The 22015-nt window shown below is 45.7% G+C and overlaps 1 protein-coding gene and 1 pseudogene across 1 annotated transcript; both read right to left on the bottom strand.

Moving 5' to 3' along the window:
• Nucleotides 1-212: 212 nt before the first annotated feature.
• On the bottom strand, nucleotides 213-8308 carry TGOLN2 (trans-golgi network protein 2). The gene is made up of 4 exons (XM_055399755.2): nucleotides 8196-8308; nucleotides 6766-7952; nucleotides 4657-4740; nucleotides 213-3071 (listed from the first exon to the last, which is right to left on the bottom strand). The coding sequence occupies exons 1-4, from the start codon at nucleotides 8239-8241 to the stop codon at nucleotides 3066-3068; spliced, it is 1323 nt and encodes a 440-aa protein (XP_055255730.2). The 5' UTR covers nucleotides 8242-8308; the 3' UTR covers nucleotides 213-3065.
• Nucleotides 8309-17222: 8914 nt separating this feature from the next.
• Nucleotides 17223-19315, bottom strand: LOC129539276 (cyclin-dependent kinase 11B pseudogene; annotated as a pseudogene).
• Between the last annotated feature and the right edge of the window lie 2700 nt (nucleotides 19316-22015).

The following is a 22015-nucleotide window of genomic DNA, read 5'->3' as shown; positions in this document are numbered from 1 at the left end:
AAACTCAACTGTGTTCTTTCACACAAGAAACCATCCTGCTCCGAGGCTCAAAAAGCAAAGCTACGTGGACTCCACAATACGTATGCGTCCACCTGGTGCCAACCTGCTCTTGGTGCCTGAAACCAATCTTGCCTTCTGCTCTCCTCCTTCCTAGCAAAGTTCATCAATAAGGGCAGCAACCGGCAGCCAGAAAGCGGTCTGTGAGGCGTCAGTCAGGTCACAGCCAGATGTCCTAAAGAAAGAACATGTCTCCTTTGTGAGGAGAAACGAACTCAGGTCCCCAGGGACTGCCCCATGAGAGGCAGATATGCAGATGGCGCCATGGGCGCTCCCGCGAGGAGATTCATTTTCTTGGGGAGACCAGAGATGTCAGATACTGACTGCTCTGCTCTAGTTCCAAAATGCACAAGTGACATTCTGTTTACTGGAGTAAAACAGAAAGAGCTGATCAGGTGGGGTGGGCGATTAGGAACATGCATGGGCAAACTGGAGCTGGGGCCTGAAAAAACAGGTTTTGGGGGAGGCAAAGGAAAGAAGAGAAGGTAGTGTGCCCTAATTGAAAAACAGCCACCAAAAGCCAGGGACTGGAGAATGTAGGACGTCGAGGCCTGATGGCTGCCTGACAAAAGGGGCCTTAGGACCTGGGAGGATGCAGGGAAAGACAGGACAGCATCAGCCTGCAGAGCTGTAAACACCAGGGTCCATGAGCCTGATTCTCAGAGCCACGAGACAGAAGCTTCAGATCACTCTGGTCTCTACACACACAAGAGGAAATGGACAAGAGATCAATGACGGTGGCTCCTAGGGGAAAAAAAAAAGATCCAGAAGGGTAGTGAGATGGGTGGGGGTGCGAGGCAGGGAAGCAAGGAAAATGGAAAGAAAGACTGTAGCTAGAGATATTTTTCTTTTTAATGGATAGGACTTTTGTGCCAAGAGATAAAAATGTCAGCTTGGAGTTGAGATGATTAAAAAGACTGAGCAATTGAGAGGGGCAGCTTAATGTGTAGAAGAAGAGAAATTCTGTTTCAGTGACAACAGGATGACAAGCTGAAATGTTCACTTCACAGCAGGACAGGTTTCTCTTGGAACTAGGCTGAAGATAGAAACTTGGGAGTCACTCATCCAGAGGCTAAAGACTGAGTAAGTTTCTGAGGAGACAAAGGGATAGACTTGTCTTTGCAGGTTTTCTCCCCCACCAGCCCAGGAAAAGGCAAAGGAGTTCTCAGAAGCCAGGGCACAGAGACCACAAGAAGGGAGGCTGAATTTGGATGGTGTAAGTGTCCAATTCTATTCAGGACAAGACTAAGCTTTGAGAACAAGCCACTCGATATGGTGATCTGAACCTCCGGGAAAACATTCTTGGCAGAAAGACAGGGACTCATGAGTTTGTAAAGGTTACGAGGAGGGTGAATGGCAAGGGAACTGAAGCTATACTTTCTGGAGAAGCTGAACGGCAGAATGGACCACAAACAAGATGGATGGGAGCAAGAGAATCTGGGCACACACATAGGTGGAAGGAAAATGGTGCCAGTGGAGATAGGCAGAAATAGAAAACATCGGAGGGGAGGAAGAAAGGCAGGGAAAAGGGAGACAGAGAAGGAAATGAAATAACCATGGTCTTAGGGGATGATGCCAAAAGTCTTCACTCCTCACCTTTACCAATGTCACCTGGAGAGGAGGAAGATCTCCACTCAGTCACGCGCTGTTTGAAGTGAGGTGGAAGATACCATGACAAACACTATGGCCCCTTCTTCCACCAGACTTCAACAGCCCAGAACTCACCCTCTTCCTCTCACTTCCCACTTTCTTAGAATTTCCCTGAGATTAGCTATTCTCTTTCAGTTTCTTCTTTGCACAAACAACTCTCTTTAGGCTCTCTATAATAGGGTAGCACAACATTTAAATGAAACTTCAAACAACGGTCTGATCTAGGAGGCTACCCTCGGTTACCCCAGGGAATTCTCTAAATTTCTTACACTTTAATAACCCCTGACATGGGACAGAGGGGGAATTTTTACTAATTAGCCTTGCCATTTTATATCAGATAAGATGACCCTTAACTAGACTTAGGTAAACAAGGGAGTATAATCAGTGTGTAAATATAAGTAAACATACATATTTTAGGCAGCAAAGGCAAAATAAGAATTTGTGGGAATCTTGTTTCTTAAAAGTCCTTTAAAAAAATGCAGACCCAAACCAAACGGTCCTACATGTTTTCAAAGCATGAACTCACTCTACTTCAGAAAGTTCCTGTAAGGATGGTAAGCAGGCATAAACACAATGTTTCGATAATCGTTAACTGTTATTTTTAAAACATCTGTGACAGGGAACAGTGGCTTTAAGCTTTCCTCCCAGAATCCCCGAGTTCAGTTTTCCGCTCAGTACAACCAAATGCAAGTGGATTCACTCTGTCTTAAGTGATATGAAACTGTCAGAAGAGCGTGAAGAACTTGCACTGGGCAGGCTGGACTCGAGGGCAAGAAAGCCCATTTTGTAGCTGCTGTTTCAGTTTGAAAGAGACTTTGAAGAGACTTTGAAGAGAATCGTGTTCACAGGAGCCCTCAGGCCATCAGCAGTTGCCACTTTCTGTATCTTTTGTGGGGTACACATCACCGCAAAGGAGAAGGCCTTGGCAACAATGGGCCTTAACCTGCAGCTTTCTCCTAGCCCCTCGAAGGTAAACAGTGTTGCGTGCAATGGTGTTTTCAAGGGCTAACCACCTTCAAGCCAAGGCCCCTGGCAGGGCACCTACCCAGGGCCAGGATCTCCCTTTGGTCACAGCTGGGTGGCCACATGCTCCTCCACTCACACTCAGAGGGGGACAGCCTGGAAGACTGTCATAAATAACGGCCAGCATAAATAACGGGAACACAGGAGGACAAGGTCACCAAAGTGCAGGTGCAAGAACTAAAGCAACCCCCCTTCCCCACCATCTCTGCTAGCCCCGACTTGCCGCCAAACCCTGGAGGAGGGGGTGTTTCTTAGGTCACAGTGTTTTTCTCTTCATTCTTCTTGATTTAGAGACAAATCAGCAGGGAGGACAAGGTTCTCAAGAACAGAAAAAATCAAATCTGAAACGAGAGCAATACCATCCATTGGTAACCTTCATCTGTTTGCAGAGGAATATATCTTACTGCTGGGATGCTGGGGCTGGGGCTGAGGGGAAGAGATCTCCTAGAATTTTCGGTTCAGGGGAAAAATTCAAAATGAAGACAAACTGACCCTCACTGTACAAAGAACAACAGATAAAAGAAAAGCTTTTAATCCCAATTCTCAGGGTGAGTCAAATGCCCGTGAAAACTTGTGAAGTGCTGGTCGCATGTGAAAAGTATAGGCAGGGAGTTGAGGGAGTTGCTCTGAGGTCTTGATTTTTCCAGAAACTAAGGGGGAAAAAGATCACGTGTTTTGGGACCTTCCAATGGGACTGCACTGGTCCAGTGATTAAGACACTGCCTTCCAATGCAAGGGTGCAGGTTCGATCCCCGGTTGGGGAAGTAAGATTCCCACATGCCTCCGCCAAAAAAACACAAAAGGAAACCAGAAGCAACACTGTAACAAATTCAATAAAGACTTTCAGAAAAAAAGGGGCACTCTTTCTGCCCCCTTCTGATGTCTATGTCAGAAGCTTTCTCTGTCTCCTTTATCCTTTAATAAAACTTTATTACACAGAAGCTCCGAGAGATCAAGCCTTGTCTCTGGCCCTGGATTGAATTCTTCTCCTTCGGAGGCCAAGATCCCGGTGTCTTTGTGTCATTCCGCAATAACCTTTCATCTTGGGGGCTCGTCCGGGATACTTCAGGACAAGGGAAGGATGCTTGGAGCTCTAGTTCTTTGTCTCCTAGTGAACACGTTTTCTGCTGTACTGTACTAACTCTACGGTGTGCTTGCGTGAATGAATGACATGCCCTGCGTGAAGCAAGTGAGGAGCCCTGCTCTGTGGTTCCATGGTGATCTTATGGCAGAAACCTGTCGGGGGCTGATACCGACCTGCCCATGCCAAGAGCACCCAATGTCTCTTTTGGGGAACCGACCAAAAATAGGCAAAGCGTGTGGACCGAACTCTCCTTTCTCGATCAAACTTTTCGGTAAAACGAAACTATTTGTATGGTAATCTGCCCTTCTACAAGATTCAAGTTAATCATTTTATGGCCCGGGATGAATCATCCGGTGTCAAAATTATCCCAAAATGCATCTTATGGGTGAGGGGCGTGGTGCCATTCTAAGCCTTAAGATATTCCTTTCTTTCATTAACAGACTGCTACTGACTATATAACATCCAGCTGAAGACTAGCAGAGGGGGCACTCTTTCTGCCCCCTTCTAATGTCTATGTCAGAAGCTTTCTCTATCTCCTTTATCCTTTAATAAAACTTTATTACACACACACACACACACAAAAGAAACAAACAAACAAACAACCACAGTGTTTCTGGGTCTGAGCTTCCTCATCTATTGAAGGAAGAAGACGCTGCACAGAGGTCCTGAGACTTCTAGTACTAACACTGCAGACATGTTTACAGGGATGTTTGTATGCTGTGGTCTGAGAAGGACAGAGGCAATGGCAAACAGCACCCCCAGAATCAGCTGCTGCCGCTATACCAAACACAAGCCCATGGTTGGGGCCATCTGAGATTGTGTATTTCTCCCTCCTCTCTTACCTTCTGGTCCAAACGTTGGTAGTCAGTGGCCTTTGGCCGCCGTGTAACTTTGGATCTTTTTCCTTCCAGGACGAAAGCTATAATCTGGGGAAAAGGATAAGAGACTGATTAACAAGTGACTTTATGGTGACAGATTTCAGTCTCTGAAATTAGAGGTAATCACCTGGCAGCCCACTTGTTAATGATCTTGACAGCAAAAAGAGTAGACCATTCACAGAAAGGCCCTATTGACAATTATAAGGAGGACAGGGCCTAGTTACATCAGGATCCTTTATCCTAAACAGGAAATGACAGGTGCAGGACAGCTGCTCTAGGCTCTAGCCAGCTGGGAGTCTGTGTGATTTACTCAAGAGAACGCAGCCTATTTAAAAGCAGAAACATCACTCTGCTGACAAAGATCTGTACAGTCAAAGCTATGGTTTTTCCAGTAGTCATGTATGGATGTGAAAGTTGGACCATAAAGAAGGCTGAGTGCTGAAGAATCGATGCTTTTGAACTGTGGTGCTGGAGAAGACTCTTTAAGAGTCCCTTGCACTGTAAGAAGATCGAGCCAGTCAATCCTAAGGAAAATCAACCCTGAATATTCACAGGAAGTACTGGTGCTGAAGCTAAAGGTCCAATACTTTGGCTGCCTGATGCAAAAAGCCAACTCACTGGAAAAGACCCTGACGCTGGGAAAGATTGAGGGCAGGAGAAGGGGGTGACAGAGGATAAGACGGTTGGATGGGATCATCGACTCAATGGACATGAGTCTGAGCAAACTCCAAGAGATTGTGAAGGACAGGGAAGCCTGACATGCTGCAGTCCTTGGGGTACAAAGAGTCAGATGGGACTTGTTGATTGAACAACACAGTGAAAAGAACTGCCAACTCCTCCCCAGCTGAGACTCCTCCAGGCTAAGCAAGTCCCCCTTTTATCTTAATATTAAGCACTAATTACTTCTAATCTGCAGATGTACTCTTTCACCGCACACTTTACTTCATCTGAACCTTACCACTCTCATTTCATACTTAAGGTTACTCTCCATGATAAGCACTTGGATGTAGAATAAGGAATGTACCTTTAAAAAGAAAAATTTTTTTTTCATGGCCACATTTATGTGGCATTGGGGATCTTAGAACCCCAACCAGAGATCAAACCTGTGGCCCCTGCAGTGAAAGCATGGAGTCTTAACCCCTTAACTGTCAGGGAATTCCCAGGAATGGACCACTTTTACTAAATGTCTTTTCTCATTTCTCACAGCCCTAGGCCTTTTGACTATCATGAACTGAACCCTTCAATTTTAGTCAGACTATTAGAAACTACTAAATTCTTAGGGCTCATAAGAAATGCAATCATTTGGGGAAGAATCTGAAAATGAATACATATATATATATATAAAACTGAATCACTGTGCTGTACACCTAACAACATTGTAAATCAACGACACTTCATGTATTTTTACATTTCAGTTAAAAACAAAAAAAAAATGCAATCATTTTGTCGTTGGGAGTGGTTACTAAGCAACACAACAAACCCTGCTGAAGTAAAAGATGAGTGTATTCATGCAGTTTCTGGACTTTCTTCTAATCAGAAACTCAGCTGCAGAACATAGACCCCTGGGTGCTCTGCTGCTGGTTCTGAAGACTCTGTAACCATTCTTTCTGTTCCTGCAGATGGAAGACAAAGGCTTGGGAGAGGAGGCTAGAAATAAGAAGACAAGAAGCACTGAAAACAGGAAGATCACTGCTTTAACTACATACAAACTGCCAGGTCCTCAGGTCCTCCTCTCAGGATGTGAAAGATTATAAGTTCAAAGATTATGGGAGGAGACCTTCATTTGGGTCAAATCATAATAATGTCCTAAGCTTCACACCTGACGCAACAGCAGAGGGCACTCAGAGGAAACAGATGTGAAAATAAATGATTTCTAAAACAAAGAGGGGAAAAAAAAAATGAACACTGGAAAACCCAATAGAGAACCCTGGCAGGATCTCAGGGAAAAAAAAAACGGAAGTTTGTTTCTTCAATTCCCAGGGCTTACAGGCTGATGAGTGACGGATACTCACACATCAGGCTTTTTGGGCAGAGGAAATCCCACTCCTCCTTTTAAGGCCATTCTTGCCTTACCTTCCGCTTATTGTGGTAGGCGATATAGAGGGCAGCGACGAGAATGGCGGCTGTCACCAGATATGCAAAAAAGTGGCTGCTCTCTGCACTGGCATTTTCAAGGTTATCCTTATAAAGGTCATCCTTCTTACTCCAGGTATTCGAAAGTGTCTCTTCACGGTTCTCCCTGGAGGCAGGGCCAACCATTTCTTTCTCTTCTTTGGGTGGTGCATCTTCCTCTGGCTCTGTATCCCCTTCCTCAGTCTCCTTGGGCTCCACATCTTCAGTTAGTTCTAAGGGCTTACCTTCTCCTTCCTGCTGGGGAGAAGAAGGGTCTGCCAGCACTTTTTCCCCAGGTTCAGTTCTGGAAGTCTGCAGAGCTTTGCCAGCTACTGTGTTTACATGAAGCTTGATGGACTCCTTGTTATCAGAAGAGGGGCTGGAGTCCAACTTGTTGGATTGGTCTCTGGGAGAATTGCCAGGGTCGGTTTTCGCGGGGCGCTGCTGCTCGGCTCCCGAATTGTCAGGGCCGGGTTTCGCGGGGTGCTGCTGCTCGGCTCCCGAATTGTCTGGGTCGGTTTTTCCGGGGCGCTGCTGCTCGGCTCCCGAATTGTCAGGACCGGGTTTCGCGGAGTGCTGCTCCGCTCCAGAATTGTCAGGGCTGGTTTTCGCGGGTTGCTGCTGCTCGGCTCCCGAATTGTCTGGGTCGGTTTTTCCGGGGCGCTGCTGCTCGGCTCCCGAATTATCAGGGCCGGGTTTCGCGGGGTGCTGCTGCTCGGCTCCCGAATTGTCTGGGTCGGTTTTTCCGGGGCGCTGGTGCTCGGCTCCCGAATTGTCTGGGTCGGTTTTTCCGGGGTGCTGCTGCTCGGCTCCCGAATTGTCAGGGCCGGGTTTCCCGGGGCGCTGGTCGGCTCCTGACTTATCAGAGTGGGTTTCCGTGGGGAGCTGCTCAGTTCCCGAATTGTCAGGGCCGGTTTTCGCGGCGCGCTGCTCTGCTTCCAAATTGTCAGGGTCAGTTTTCTCGGGGCGCTGGTCGGCTCCGGAACTGCCAGGGTCGGTTTTCGCACCGGTCTGATTAACAAAGGTTTGGTTACTGCGTTCTTGCCCAGACTGAGCGATCAAGACGTTAGGCCTGGAGCTTCCTGCAGAAGCTTGATCTTCCTTCGGAGCGGGTACTCCGGCGACTGGAGCAGAACTGAGCAGCAAGTCTGAAACAGAGAAACTATCTGGCTGGAGAGAGGCAGTCGGGGAGAAAGGACTCCTCAGAACATTGCAACGGGTAAACGGGAGGGGAGAGCTGGCGAGCGGAGCGGTGGCGAGGTTCGGGCAAGGAAGAAGTGAGGTCAGGGGCCGACAGGCCACGGTGAAGATGACGGGCCCTGGGTGAGAGTGGGATTACTGGGGTCTGGTCTTGGGACTGTGGTGGGGTGGGGGCGGGGAGGAATTCTTACCCACTGCCGCGACGCTCAGTAACACGAACGCCACCGGGAACCGCATCCTTCACCAACTGCGCTTCCGCCCCCTAATGCTCTCGCGAGATCAGCACGCGGGCTTAGTGTTATGTCCCGCCCCTTCCTGTGTGCGTCGCCGCAGCCCCACCCAGGCAAAGGGTAGGGATTGGAAAAAAGGCCCGGCGAGCTGATGTTCCGCTCCTTCCCTCGTGGTGTGCCTGCTTTTCCTGGTGGCGGGCTGTATTGTTGGGCGTGTAGAAGGCGTATTTGTCTTTTCCTGCTTTCTTAGCTCCGCAGCGGCCGCTACAAACTTAGTCCCCCTTTCCTTCTTTGCTCTCGTACTTATTACGAGACAATACTGGCGGAGCAGGAGCCCCTGGCCCACGGACGTACCCATGGGAGTGACGTCGTTGGGGCCTGGCTCTTGCTCGCTCCCATCCTCTACCTGCCTTTCTACCTTCTCCCTGCCTCATGGTTCTTTCCCTGCAATGCACAGACGTGTGGAAATCTGGAAACAGACACCCACCCCGTCACCTTTGTAGCGGGAGCCTTCGCAACCCTGCTCCCTGCTCTTTTGACCCCCGCGGACACGATGTCAAAGATCTTTTCTAAAAAGTTCATCTGTTTTCTGAACGTGTAAATTACACATTCAAGCTACAAAATTCACTGAATGTGTACAAGTAGAAAACAGAACCTCTGCCCCACGCTTCCAGAGTAGTGACTATCAACGTTTTAGTGTATTTCTGTCTTGCAAACTATTTTTGATTAGGTAATATAATCTAACGGTTGAAAAATCAAAATGGGGTTTATTTTTTGAAAAGTTCACATTAGAAAGTTACTGAAGAAATTATCTTTAAAAACCTCAAAAATTCTGTGGGATTTCTCTTGTGGTTCAGTGGTTAAGAATCCACCTGCAAATGAAGAGGACATGAGATCCATCCTTGGTCCAATCGGGCCTCTAAGCCGGTGGGCCACAACTACTGAACCCAGTGACCTAGAGCCAGCGCAACAAGAGAAGTGGCAATGAGAAGCCCCTGTTCTCTGCAACAAGAGGAAGCCTGAGCAGTGAATAATAAATAGATAATAATAATAAAAGAATGTTTTTGCTCTCTAGCCCTCCTCCACAAGTTCCTATTTAGTGATTTTTAAAAGCAAATACTAGTAGGATAAATATAAATATACTCCCGCCCCTGCTTCTTAAGTAGTTGTTTTCACAGTCTTTTATTCTGTAATTATTTTCTCCAAAATTGCAATGATTGGATATATAGTTTTGTATCATGCTGTTTAAAATTTCTGTTGTGTTCATACAGACGATGGGAAGAAAATCGTGTGTTTAGGAGTTAAACATTTAGGAGGCTGTTGCAGTAGTCCTAGAAGGACTAGCATAGGTACAGTGAGAATGGAGGGAAGTGGTTGGACTCAATACAAATTTGGGAGGAAATACCAGCAGGCCTTGGAGATAGATTGGTTATGGGAGGGAGGTACGATGTGAGGAAGATGTGGAAAACCAGATTTAATACGATTGGGGCACTAAAAGTGAATTTCTTCTTGCCTGTGAGACAGTCAAGTAGAAATAACAGAGAGGTAGCTGGAAACATGAGCATCAAACGTGAGTTCAAGGGCACTCTCCCCTAATTAATTCAAATATTGTCAAATATGACTTAATGGTTTCATAAAAATTTCTATCATTGATTTTGTGACAGTTTCCTTATTATTGGAGTTCTGAATTATTTTCAGTTTTCTACTGTTAGTGATTACTGTTTATAATCAGGTACTGATTAGGTGCATGAGACAGAACCTCAAAAAACTTAAGCAGCTATTATCTTACCCATCCTTGGTAAGTGACTATGCTTAATCTGCTAATTTGATAGGAGAAAAATAGTCCTTGTTATTCTTGTTATTTTTTAAGTTACTTAAAAAATTTTTTTATTTATTTTTGGCTGTGCTGGGTCTTCAGTGCCGCGCAGGCTTTCTCTAGTTGCAGTGAGTGGGGACTACTCTTCGTTGCAGTGTACGAGCTTCTCAAAGTGGCAGTTTCTCTTGTCCTGGAGCACAGGCTTCTAGGGCAAGCAGGATTCAGTAGTTGAGGCGTTTGGGCTCAGTATTTGTGGTTTCCAGGCTCTGGATCACAGGCTTAATGGTTGTGGTGAAGGCTTAGTTGCTCCAACGCTTGTGGGGTCTTCTTGGACCAAGGACTGAATCCATGTCTCCTGCATTGGTAGACAGATTCTTTACCACTGAGCCACCAAGGAAACCCATTATGCTTTAATGTTTACTGCACAAATAATTCACCTGACTTTGGGCAATTGTTTTAGATATCAATTTCTTCATTATGAAATGGGAATGAAAGTGTTGAGGGTGAGATAATTCATACAGAGTATTTAACAGTATCTAGCATATAATTCGGAGAAGGCAATGGCACCCCACTCCAGTACTCTTGCCTGGAAAATCCCATGGATGGAGGAGCCTGGTAGGCTTCAGTTCATGGGGTCACTAAGAGTCAGACACGACTGAGCGACTTCACTTTCACTTTTCACTTTCATGCATTGGAGAAGGAAATAGCGACCCACTCCAGTGTTCTTGCCTGGAGAATCCCAGGGACCGGGGAGCCTGGTGGGCTGCCGTCTATGGGGTCGCACAGAGTCGGACACGACTGAAGTGACTTAGCAGCAGCAGCAGCAGCATATAATTAAGGCTCCCCCAAATTGTTATAATTAATACATTCACTATAGAAAAATTTAAAAATATAAAGATAAGCCAAAGTAAGAAAATAAAAAGGTCCTGTTCAGTTCAGTTCAGTCGCTCAGTCATGTCCGACTCTTTGCAACCCCATGAACCGCAGCACGCCAGGCCACGCTGTCCATCACCAACTGCTGGAGTCCACCCAAACCATGTCCATTGAGTCATTGATGCCATCCAACCATCTCACCCTCTGTCGTCCCCTTCTCCTGCCCTCAATCTTTCCTAGCATCAGGGTCTTTTCAGATGAGCCAGCTCTTCGCATCACTTGGCCAGACTATTGGAGTTTCAGCTTCAACATCAGTCTTTCCAATGAACACCCAGGATTGATCTTTAGGATGGACTGGTTGGATCTCCTTGCAGTTCAAGGGACTCTCAAGAGTCTTCTCCAACACCACAGTTCAAAAGCATCAATTCTTCGGCACTCAGCTTTCTTTATAGTACAACTCTCACAACCATACATGACCACTGGAAAAACCATAGCCTTGACTAGATGGATCTTTGTTGACAAAGTAATGTCTCTGCTTTTTAATATGCTGTCTAGGTTTAACTTTCCTTCAAAGGAGTAAGTGTCTTTTAATTTCATGGCTGCAGTCAGCATCCGCAGTGATTTTGGAGCCCCAAACAATAAAGTCTGACACTGTTTCCACTGTTTTTCCATCTATTTCCCATGAAGTGATGGGACCAGATGCCATGATCTTTGTTTTCTGAATGTTGAGCTTCAAGCCAACCTTTTCACTCTCCTCTTTCACTTTCATCAAGAGGCTTTAGAATTCCTCTTCACTTTCTGCCATAAGGGTGGTGTCATCTGCATATCTGAGGTTATTGATATTTCTCCCAGCAATCTTGATTCCAGCTTGTGCTTCTTCCAGCCCAGCATTCCTCATGATGTACTCTGCATATAAGTTAAATAAGCAGGGTGACAATATACAACCTTTGAGTACTCCTTTTCCTATTTGGAACCAGTCTGTTGTTCCATGTACAGTTCTGACTGTTGCTTCCTGACCTGCATACAGGTTTCTCAAGAGGCAGGTCAACTGGTCTGGTATTTCAGGTGGTCTGGTATTCTCATCTCTTTCAGAATTTTCCACAGTTTATTGTGATCCACACAGTCAAAGGCTTTGGCATAGTCAATGAAGCAGAAATAGATGTTTCTCTGGAACTCTCTTGCTTTCTCCATGATCCAACGGATGTTGACAATTTGATCTCTAGTGCCTCTGCCTTTTCTAAAACCTGCTTGAACATCTGGGAGTTCACGGTTCATGTATTGCTGAAGCCTGGCTTGGAGAATTTTGAGCATGACTTTACTAGCGTGGGAGATGAGTGCAATTGTGCAGTAGTTTGAGCATTCTTTGGCATTGCCTTTCTTTGGTATTGGAATGAAGACTGACCTTTTCCAGTCCTGTGGCCACTGCTGAGTTTTCCAAATGTGCTGGCATATTGAGTGCAGCACTTTCACAGCATCATCTTTCAAGATTTGAAATAGTTCAACTGGAATTCCATCACCTCCACTAGTTTGTTCCCTTGGTATCTCTAATTTTCTTGAAGAGATCTCTATTTTTTTCCCATTCTGTTGTTTTCCTCTATCTCTTTGCATTGATCGCTGAGGATGGCTTTCTTATCTCTCCTTGCTATTCTTTGGAACTCTGCATTCAGATGCTTATATCTTTCCTTTTCTCCTTTGCTTTTCACTTGTCTTCTTTTCACGGCTATTTGTAAGGCCTCCTCGTACAGTCATTTTACTTTTTTCCATTTCTTTTTCTTGGGGATGATCTTGATTCCTGTTTCCTGTACCACGTCACAAACCTCCGTCCATAGATCATTAGGCACTCTGTCAGAGCTAGTCCCTTAAATCTATTCTCACTTTCACTGTATAGGGATTTGATTTAGATCATACCTGAATGGTCTAGTGGTTTTCCCTACTTTCTTCAATTTAAGTCTGAATTTGGCAATAAGGAGTTTATGATCTGAGCCACAGTCAGCTCCCGGTCTTGTTTTTGCTAACTGTATAGAGCTTCTCCATCTTCGGCTGCAAAGAATATAATCAATCAGATTTTGGTGTTGACCATCTGGTGATGTCCATGTGTAGAGTCTTCTCTTGTGTTGTTGGAAGAGGGTGTTTGCTATGACCAGTGCGTTTTCTTGGCAGAACTCTATTAATCTTTGCCCTGCTTCAGTCTGTACTCCAAAGCCAAATTTGCCTGTTACTCCAGTTGTTTCTTGACTTGCTACTTTTGCACTCCAGTCCCCTATAATGAAAATGACATCTTTTTTGAGTGTTAGTTCTAAAAGGTCTTGTAGGTCTTCATAGAACCACTTGACTTCGGCTTCTTCAGCGTTTTTGGTTGGGGCATAGGCTTGGATTACTGTGAGGCTGAATAGTTTGCCTTAGAAATGAATAGAGATCATTCTGTTGTTTTTGAGATTGCATCCAAGTACTGCATTTCAGACTGTTTTGTAGACCATGATGGCTACTCCATTTCTTCTAAGGGATTCCTGCCCACAGTAGTAGATATAATGGTCATCTGAGTTAAATTTACCCATTCTAGTCCATCTTAGTTGCTGATTCCTAGAATGTCAGTGTTCACTCTTGCCATCTCCTGTTTGACCACTTCCAATTTGCCTTGATTCATGGACCTAACATTTCAGGTTCCTATGCAATATTGCTCTTTATAGCATTGGACCTTACTTCTATTGGGCACTTACTTGGGGAGTTCATTTTTCAGTGTCCTATCTTTTGCCTTTTCAGACTGTTCATGGGATTCTCAAGGCAAGAATACTGAAGTGGTTTGCCATTCCCTTCTCCAGTGGACCCAGAATTATTAAGAATAATACTTTCTTGGTTCTCCTTTTTTTATAGGCAACTATGTGCATATGAACAGTATCAAAAGGCACAATGATAGGATACTGAATAAGGAATTCCCAAGGTTGGTAGTTGCCCAGTATGCTACTGGAGATCAGTGGAGAATTAACTCCAGAAAGAATGAAGGGATGGAGCCAAAGCGAAACAAATACCCAGTTGTGGATGTGACTGGTGATATAAGCAGGTCCGATGCTGTAAAGAGCAATATTGCATAGGAACCTGGAATGTTAGGTCCATGAATCAAGGCAAATTGGAAGTGGTCAAACAGGAGATGGCAAGAGTGAACATCGACATTCTAGGAATCAGTGAACTAAAATGGACTGGAATGGGTGAATTTAACTCAGATGACCATTATATCTGCTACTGTGGGCAGGAATCCCTTAGAAGAAATGGAGTAGCCATCATGGTCAACAAAAAAGTCCGAAATGCAGTACTTGGATGCAATCTTAAAAACGACAGAATGATTTCTGTTCGTTTCCAAGGCAAACCATTCAATATTACAGTAATCCAAGTCTATGCCCCAACCAGTGATGCTGAAGAAGTCAAAGTTGAACAGTTCTATGAAGACCTATAAGACCTTTTAGAACTAACACCCAAAAAAGATGTCCTTTTCATCATAGGGGACTGGAATGCAAAAGTAGGAAGTCAAGAAACACCTGGAGTAACAGGCAAATTTGGCCTTGGAGCACAGAATGAAGCAGGGCAAAGGCTAATAGAGTTTTGCCAAGAGAATGCACTGGTCATAGCAAACACCCTCTTCCAACAACACAAGAGAAGACTCTACACATGGACATCACCAGACGGTCAACACTGAAATCAGATAGATTATATTCTTTGCAGCCAAAGATGGAGAAGCTCTATACAGTTAGCAAAAACAAGACCAGGAGCTGACTGTGGCTCAGATCATGAACTCCTTATTGCCAAATTCAGACTTAACTTGAAGAAAGTAGGGAAAACCACTAGACCATTCAGATATGACCTAAATCAAATCCCTTATGATTATACAGTGGAAGTAAGAAATAGATTTAAGGGTCTAGATCTGATAGATAGAGGGCCTGATAAACTCTGGATGGAGGTTCGTGACATTGTACAGGAGACAGGGACCAAGACCATCACCATGGAAAAGAAATGCAAAAAAGCAAAATGGCTGTGTGAGGAGGCCTTACAAATAGCTGTGAAAAGAAGAGAAGTGAAAAGCAAAGGACAAAAGGAAAGATATAAGCATCTGAATGCAGAGTTCCAAAAAATAGGAAGGAGAGATAAGAAAGCCTTCCTCAGTGATCAATGCAAAGAAATAGAGGAAAACAACAGAATAGGAAAAACAAGAGATCTTTTCAAGAAAATTAAAGATATCAAGGGAACATTTCATGCAAAGATGGGCTCGATAAAGGATAGGAATGGTATGGACCTAACAGAAGCAGAAGATATTAAGAAGAGGTGGCAAGAATACACAGAAGAACTGTACAAAAAAGATCTTCATGATGAAGATAATCACGATGGCGTGATCACTCACCTGGAACCAGACATCTTGGAATGTGAAGTCAAGTGGGCCTTAGAGAGCATCACTACGAACAAAGTTAGTGGAGGTGATGGAATTCCAGTTGAACTATTTCAAATCTTGAAAGATGATGCTGTGAAAGTGCTGCACTCAATATGCCAGCACATTTGGAAAACTCAGCAGTGGCCACAGGACTGGAAAAGGTCAGTCTTCATTCCAATCCCAAAGAAAGGCAATGCCGAAGAATGCTCAAACTACTGCACAATTGCACTCATCTCACACACTAGTAAAATCATGCTCAAAATTCTCCCAGCTAGGCTTCAGCAATACGTGAACCGTGAACTTCCAGATGTTCAAGCAGGTTTTAGAAAAGGCAGAGGCACCAGAGATCAAATTGCCAACATCCGCTGGATCATGGAGAAAGCAAGAGAGTTCCAGAAAAACATCTATTTCTGCTTCATTGACTATGCCAAAGCCTTTGACTGTGTGGATCACAATAAACTGGAAAATTCTGAAAGAGATGGGAATACCAGACCACCTGACCTGCCTCTTGAGAAACCTGTATGCAGGTCAGGAAGCAACAGTTAGAACTGGACATGGAACAACAGACTGGTTCCAAATAGGAAAAGGAGTACTCAAAGGTTGTATATTGTCACCCTGCTTATTTAAGTTATATGCAGAGTACATCATGAGGAACACTGGGCTGGAAAAAGCACAAGCTGGAATCAAGATTGCCGGGAGAAATATCAATAATCTCAGATATCCAGATGACACCACCCTTACGGCAGAAAGTGAAGAGGAAGTCAAAGGCCTCTTGATGAAAGTGAAAGAGGAGAGTGAAAAGGTTGGCTTGAAGCTCAACCTTCAGGAAACGAAGATCATGGCATCTGGTCCCATCACTTCATGGGAAATAGATGGAAAAACAGTGGAAACAGTGTCAGACTTTATTTTTTTGGGCTCCAAAATCACTTTGGATGCTGGTTGCAGCCATGAAATTAAAAGATGCTTGCTCCTTGAAAGGAAAGTTATGACCAGCCTAGATAGCATATTAAAAAGCAGAGACATTACTTTGCCAACCAAGGTCCGTCTAGTCAAGGCTCTGGTTTTTCCCGTGGTCATGTATGGATGTGAGAGTTGGACTGTGAAGAAAGCTGATCACTGAAGAATTGATGCTTTTGAACTGTGGTGCTGGAGAAGACTCTTGAGAGTCCCTTGGACTGCAAGGAAATCCAACCAGTCCATTCTAAAGGAGATCAGTCCTGGGTGTTCATTGGAAGGACTGATGCTAAAGCTGAAACTCCAATACTTTGGCCACCTCATGCAACGAGTTGACTCACTGGAAAAGAGTCTGATGCTAGGAGGGATTGGGGGTAGGAGAAGACGGGGACAGCAGAGAATGAGATGGCTGGATGCCATCACCGACTCGATGGACATGCGTTTGAGTGAACTCCGGGAGTTGGTGATGGACAGGGAGGCCTGGCGTGCTGTGGTTCATGGGGTCGCAAAGAGTCGGACACGACTAAGCGACTGAACTGAACTGAACTGATGTGCATATGATCAATTATTAACTGGAAATGAAGCATGTCACAGAATCACATTTGGAATTCTCATCTTGCAGGTCTCTTTGTCACTTTAGTGACAACTAGTCATGTCACCTCTTTTGGGACACTAACATCTCCTTATTTTCCATTTTCTTTTTTTTTTTTCCTCCCACAACAAGGAAAATGTGATTTAATTCTACAAATTTACAAGCCAAGATAAAAAATAAATGTGGAAAACCCCACAAGGCCAGCAGTCCAAGACTTGAGGTTGTACCCGTGGCAGCCCTGTGGCAGTGGTGCCCTGGTCCAGAGTCTGGACCCAGACAGCGCATCCAGCACCTGCGTGGTCGATGCTCCCCAGGATGGGTCCAGGTCATCTGGGAGCCTCAGAACTTGAGGCTGAAGCCGGGGCCCGCGGCCGAGGCCCCCTGGTCTGTGGTGGTGAGGTGGAAGCCCGTCTCCTTCAGGTCATCGTCATCCAGCTGGCTGTAGCCCGGGCCTCCCTGTGGAGGTCGTGGGATGGTGCCTCGCTTCACCCTCTGCTGTTCGCTCTTGGCCGGCCACATGGGGAACATGGAGGGGTCGATGGGGAGGGGGGTCTCGCGGAAACACTCGTGCTTGAGGCCGTCTTCTGCGTTGACTCTTCGCCCAGGGAAATATGTCAGAAACTTCTTAATGAGGTCGAAGCCCTGGTCTGAGAGCAGAGCCCCGAAGCGCTTGAGGAGGTTGTTATAGGGGTACTCGGTGAAGGTCATCTTCTTGACGGCTGGGAGGTCGTTGTAGCCAGGCCAGATTTTTTCACTGGGGGTCCCCAGGTCCTTGAACACTTTGTTGATCTGATCGATTTCTGACTTCCCAGGGAACAGTGACTTCTGAGTCAGCAGCTCCCCAAAGATGCAGCCCACCGACCACATGTCCACGGCCGTGGAGTATTCCTTGGCTCCCAGCAAAAGCTCGGGGGCTCGGTACCACAGCGTCACGACCACTGGGGTGTAGGCCTTCAGAGGGGACCCATACTCCCGTGCCGGCCCGAAGTCCCCCACCTTGAGGATGCCCGCGTGGCTCAGCAGCAGGTTGGACGCCTTGAGGTCTCGGTGCAGGATCCAGTTTTCTTGCAGGTGCTTCACTCCGCGCAGCAGCTTGATCATTCACCTCCCCTGGCAGGAAAGGCTGCTTCATGGTCTCCATGAGGCTCTTGAGGTCATGCTCTACATAGTTCATGACGATGTATTTCTTGTCCATGTTGCTGCCCACGACAGTCTCCCTGACAGTGACGATATTGGGGTGCTGCGCCTTGAGGACGGTGTTGATCTCCCTCAGTGACGTGATTGGGAAGCCCTCCTTCTCCTTCTCCATCTTCAGTCGCTTCAGAGCCACAATTTCATCTGTCTTCTTGTCCTTTGCTCTGTACACCACCCCGTAGGTGCCTTCCTCAATCCTGTTCAGACACTGGAACTCCTCCACACTCCGACAGCCCTGAAGGGCGGGCAGGTACTTGGGCAGCTCCTGAGTGAGCTCGATGGGCGACAGGGCTGGGGAGTCAGGCACAAAGTCCCCTTCGGTGAGGGCGCTGCTCTGGGGGGTGCCCTCACCCACCTCCTCTTCCCCCTTTTCACTATCTCCAGAATCGTGGTCAAACCGTGACTCTGGAACAACCAAGACGTGGTTCTCATTCTCTCGCTCATCTTCACTCATTTCTTCTTCACTCACTTGGGCTGACTGTCCGGACACATCCTCAGAGTTGCTTCCGGTCTCCTCCTCCTCCGCTTCTTCCTCCGACTCTTCACTGCTGCTCCCCTCTTCCTCCTCCTCCTCCTCCTCAGAACCTGACCCCGACTCCGCTGAGGAGGGCTCAGCGGAGCTGGTCTCCCTCTCGCTGTCGCTGACGTCCTGCAGGTCGGACAGCAGGTCTCTCTCTTCCACTTTCTCTTCTTTCACTGGCTTCCGGCTGGGCCCAGCTCAGGCCTTTCTCGAGGGGGCTGGAGGGGCTACGGCTCCAGTGGCTGGCTCTCACCTTGTCGCTGTCGTCCTCTCTCACGGTCCGGTGATGTGCAGACACTTCCCGACGGGCCTCCCGCTCCTCGCGCCTCTCCTCCGCCCGCCACTCCCGCTCCTTCTGCTCCCGCGTCTCGCGTCCCGTTCTCGCTTCCTCTCTAACTGCTCGAGGCGGTCCCTCTCCCGGCGCGAGTGCTCCCGGGCCAGCTCCCTCCGAGCCTGCTCCTCCCGGTGCCGCTTCCGGCGCTCGTGCTCCCGCTCCTTCTCTTTCACTCTGGCAGGCTTCCCCCCTTCTGCTGAGTGACTGCGATGCCTATGTTTCTCTTTTCTCTTCTCGTCTTTCCTGTGATGTGCTTTTTCCTTCCGAGACATCTGCTGCGGTGGTTTGATAGCCAAAGAATCATCTTCCTCTCCTCTGTCTTCCATGGAGTCCTCTCTTCCATGGAGTCCTCTCTTCCATGGAACGGCGAGTTCCACGCGGTGGTCCCTCAGCTCCCCCTCCTCAAGGGAATCCCGCTTGGAATCCCGGTCATCAGAATTTTTTAAGCGTTTTATCTCTGCTTTCTTCTCTTGTTCCTTCCGTCGTTTCTTTTCCTGAAGAATTTCATCTAAAGTTTTCACTTTCCAAGAGTCCTTTTCATCACCCACTTGAGTTAAAATACCCTGCGCCGCCGCCGCCGCCGCCGTCCCGGAGCCTGAGAAGAAGCATTTTCCAGTTTCTTTACTCAGCATCCCTTGAGGGCTCACAATTGTCATAGAACTCTTTTCAGAAGGATAATGAACTCGACAGCACAGAGTTGAAGTAAGATAAGGAGTTATTAGGTATTTCAGTAGAGGGAGTGAAACCTGGTTGCAGTGGGATAAGTAGTGGATGGAAAGTAAGTGGAAGCTACCTTTTTCTGGAAGTTTGAATGTGAAACAGAGGGATTCTAATATGGAAGAGAATTGAGTATTTTTACCTGACTGAGAGGAATAATTTATTAGACAGACCAAGATTACAAGACAGAGAGATATGATGACTGCTGGAAGGGCTGGGATTCAGGGGACAGTTCACCATCGGTAGACCTTGAGACCTGTGGAAAAGCAGTTAGAATGGCTCAAGGGCGGGTGGATACTTAGGTAGGGATGTGGGAAATCAGATTTTTTTTTTACCTTTTTTGGCTGTGTGGGATCTTATTTCCCCAACCAGGGATTGAACCTGTGCCCCCTGAATTGGAATCTTGTTGGAATTTTAACCAGTGGACCACCAGGAAAGTCCCCAGAATAGAACATTTTAGCTGGCCTCAGTTTTCTTGGTATTCATAAGGGGCAACATAGTCTTTGAGAGAGAAAAGGTGAGGATTAACCTGAGGGCTTGAGGATGGTGGAGAGAAGAGTTGTTGAGGGGATTAATACAGGAAACTGACAAAGGCTAAGTGTAGTAACTGATGAAATGTACTGAAGGCCTAGCTTATGTTAGGCACACGTCTATTGTGGCACCTACTGCAGGTGTGTGGTTTTTCTCCAGGAAGTGCTGCTACCTGGAATAGGAGTAGAGAAGGTAGATTTTAGAACTAACTTCTTACTCACACCAATACTGGTTTAAGGGAATGATAGGGCCATAACTTGAATAAATCTTAAATTTTCTGGCACTTCTACATATAAAAATACTCAACAACCTTGGAAAAGAAGGGACCTTCCTCAACCTGAAAAGGGCATGTACAAAAACTTTACTACTAACGTAACGGTAATGGTAAAAGACTAGATGCTCTCCCTCTGAGATAAAGAACCATGCATGACTGTTCTTACCACTTTCATTCAACTTTGTATTGGAAGTAGTCGAGATAATTCAGCAAGAAAAGAAAATAAGACGCATCCAGGTGAAAGGAAGAAGTAAAACTATGTCTATTTGTAGATAACATGATCTTGCATAAAGAGAATCTTGAGGATTTTCTAAAAATTTATTAGGACAGGTTAAGCAAGGATGTAAGAAGTGAGATCAATATATAAAAATCAACAGTATTCCTATACACTTTCAACAATCAAAAATGAAATTAAGAAACAATTCCATATACAATAGTATCAAAAAGAATAAATCCCCTAGGAATAAATTTATCAGAAGAAATGGAAAACTTATACTCTGAAAACTACAAATATTATTAAAGAAATTCAAGAAGCCCTAAATAAATGGAAAGACATCGCATATTCATAAATTGGAAGATGTAATTGTTAGAATGGTTGTACTTCCCAAATTGATCTACCAGTATAATCCCGATTAAAATTCCTGGTGGCTTCTCTGCAGAAATTAATCAACTGATCCTAAAATTCATACAAAAATGCAAGAGACCCAGAATAGCTAAAACAGGTTTGAAAAAGAATGAAATTAGAGGACTCTCATTTCCCAATTTTAAGACTAATTACAACATTGATTAGGACAGTGTAGCACAGGCATAAAAACATATGGCTAATGGAATAGAATTGAGAGTATGGAAATAAACCCATATATTTCAGGTCAATTGATCTTTAACCACAGTGCTGACTGTTCAACAGGGGAAAGAATAGTCTTTCAACAAATGGTGTTGGGAAAACTCACTAATGTATGGATGTTCACCATCATTAGTATTAGTTCAGTTCAGTTCAGTTGCTCAGTTGTGTCTGACTCTTATAAATGCAAATCAAAATTACAATGAGACACCACTCCACACCTACTAGGATGGTTGTGATAAAAAAAAATAGGACAATGCCATCAGGGAAATGCAAATAAAAACCACGACGTCATCTGATACCTGCCATAATGGCTATCATCAAAAAGAACACAAATAGGACTTCCCTGGTGGTACAGTGAATGGAATCCGCCTGCCAATGCAGGGGACATGGTTTCAATCCCTGGTCCAGGAAGATTTCACATGACATGGAACAACTAAAGCCTGTGTGCCACAGCTGCTGGGACTGCACTCTGGGGCCTGGGAACCACAACTGATAAGCACCTGTGCCACAGCTGCTGAAGCCCCTGCACCTACAGCTCATACTCCACAGCAAGAGAGGGCACTGCACCAACAGGCTAGCACACCACAACCAGAGACTATCCCAAACACAGTAACGAAGACCCAGCTCAGGCAAAAATAAATAATTAGATAAATGTTAAAAAAACATGAAATATCCAGAACAGACAAATGCAGAGACAGAAAATAGATTCATGATTGTC

This window comes from Moschus berezovskii, chromosome 11, assembly GCF_049115385.1.
Source record: "Moschus berezovskii isolate FMDL1 chromosome 11, NW_MosBer_1.0, whole genome shotgun sequence".
Taxonomy (NCBI): Eukaryota; Metazoa; Chordata; class Mammalia; order Artiodactyla; family Moschidae; genus Moschus; species Moschus berezovskii.
Note: the sequence above shows the minus strand (reverse complement) of the source record. Positions and strands in the feature narration are given on the sequence as shown.